This window comes from Charadrius vociferus, unplaced genomic scaffold, assembly GCF_000708025.1.
Source record: "Charadrius vociferus isolate BGI_N301 unplaced genomic scaffold, ASM70802v2 scaffold735, whole genome shotgun sequence".
Lineage (NCBI taxonomy): Eukaryota > Metazoa > Chordata > Aves > Charadriiformes > Charadriidae > Charadrius > Charadrius vociferus.
This window is the reverse complement of record NW_009648544.1, coordinates 57,837-59,781: the sequence shown is the minus strand read 5'-3', so window position 1 is coordinate 59,781 and position 1,945 is coordinate 57,837. Positions and strand designations below refer to the sequence as shown.

Genomic DNA, 1,945 nt, shown 5'->3' with positions numbered 1-1,945 from the left:
AGACAGGTGGCCACCAAGATGTGACTGGAAACCACGTGGCCACGCTGTGGCTTGGCATAGGGTCTGGTGGCCACCAAGATGTGACCTGTGGCCATGTGTCCACTCTATATGTTGGAGGTGGGGTGGGGGGCACTTGGTGGCCACCAAAACTTGAGCAGACCACGTGTCCTTCTGTGTGGGTTGAAGATGGGGCCTGGGGGTTAGTGACCACTAAAATGTGGCCATTGGCCACCTCTGCTGTGTGGTTTGAGGCAGGGATGAGAAACTGGTGGCTACCAAGACGTGACCTGTGGCCACCAAGACATGACAAGTGGCCACATGTGGGTTGGGGGCAGGTTCTGGGAGCTGGTGGCCACCACTGTGAGACCAGTGGCCACCAGCATGCTGGGGTTTGGTGTAGGGTCTGGTGGCCACCAAGATGTGATGTGTGGCCACCAAGGTGTGACAAGCAGCCATGTTTGAGTATGGGGCAGGGTTTGGGGGCTGGCAGCCACCACTGTGAGACCAGTGGCCATCAAGACATGAATAGAAAACGGGTGGCCACACTGTGGCTTGACGTAGGGTCTGGTGGCCACCAAAGTGTGACCTGTGGCCACCAAGGCATGACAAGCAGCCACGTGTGGGTTGGGGGCACGTTCTGGGAGCTGGTGGCCACCACTATGAGACCAGTGGTTACCAAGACATGACTAGAAACCACATGGCCATGCTGTGGCTTGGTGTAGGGTCTGGTGGCCACCAAGACATGGCCGGTGGCCACAATGGAGCCTAGCCGTGACACTGTGCCCTCTCCCCCCACCTCCCAGGTTGGCCAGGGCTACCCCCACGACCCGCCGAAGGTCAAGTGTGAGACGATGGTTTATCACCCCAACATCGACCTGGAGGGCAACGTCTGCCTCAACATCCTCAGGTGGGCCACCGCCACACCCAGGGTGGCCACCACCACCTCCGGGTTGGCCACAGCCACATCTAAGGTAGCCACAACAGGATCCGGTCCCTAGAAGACCTGGCAGGGTGGGAGAAAAGGGGCAAACGGTTGCCTGGTGCACCTCGATTGTGGCGTGGGGTGGCCATGGTCACCTCGTGGTGGCCACGGCCACCATTGTGGTGGCCCTGGTGGCCCTTGTGATGCCTGGTTCTGTCCCCAGAGAGGACTGGAAGCCGGTCCTGACGATAAACTCCATCATCTACGGCCTGCAGTACCTCTTCCTGGTGAGTACCCTTGGGTGCGCGCGCCTATGGGTGGGTGGCACCCGTCGTGGCTTTGGGACACCTTGAGGTGGCAACTGGTGGCCTTGGAACATCTCGAGGTGGCACCTGGTGCCCCTGGGACATGTCCTAGGGGCCCCTGGTGATGTTGGGAGAGCCCAAGATGGCACGCAGTGGCCTTGGGACATCTCCTGGGGGCACCTGGTGGCCTTGGGACACCCTGAGGTGGCACCTGGTGGCCCTGGGACTTGTCTTAGGGGCCCTTGGTGGCCTTGGAACACCTCTTGGTGGAACCCGGTGGCCTTGGGACATCTCCTGGTGGCCCTGGGACATGTCCTAGAGGCCCTTGGTGATGTTGTGAGAGGCCAAGGTGGCACCCGGTGGCCTTGGGACACCTCAAGGTGGTACCCGGTGGCCTTGGGACATCTCCTGGGGGCACCTGGTGGCCTTGGGACACTTTCTGGGGTCACGTGGTGATCCTGAGACACCTCTTGGTGGCAGCCGGTGGCCCTCAGACACCTTGAGGTGGCATCTGGTGGCCCTGGGACATGTCCCAGGGCCCTTGGTGGCCTTGGGACACCTCGAGGTGGCACCTGGTGGCTCTGGAACATGTCATAGGGGCCCTTGGTGGCCTTGAAACACCCCGAGGTGGCACCTGGTGGCCTTGGGCCACCCCCTGAGGACACTTGGTCACCTCATGGGGACAAGGGGGTGGGTCTGGGCCATCTCGGCTTGTCCC

At 61.4% G+C, this 1,945-nt stretch overlaps 2 protein-coding genes across 2 annotated transcripts in view; one reads left to right on the top strand and one right to left on the bottom strand.

The window, feature by feature from the left end:
* Nucleotides 1–1,546, top strand: part of UBE2M (ubiquitin-conjugating enzyme E2M) — a 5,091-nt gene extending 3,545 nt beyond the window's left edge. Inside the window, exons 4-6 of the mRNA XM_009885966.1 lie at nucleotides 804–907; nucleotides 1,146–1,209; nucleotides 1,340–1,546. Coding sequence (XP_009884268.1) covers nucleotides 804–907; nucleotides 1,146–1,209; nucleotides 1,340–1,546 — 375 coding nt within the window. The remainder of the gene's footprint in view (nucleotides 1–803; nucleotides 908–1,145; nucleotides 1,210–1,339) is intronic.
* LOC104287284 (zinc finger protein 2 homolog) overlaps nucleotides 1–1,945 on the bottom strand; it is a 56,979-nt gene that overhangs the window by 29,845 nt on the left and 25,189 nt on the right. The gene's annotated exons all lie outside the window — the stretch shown is intronic.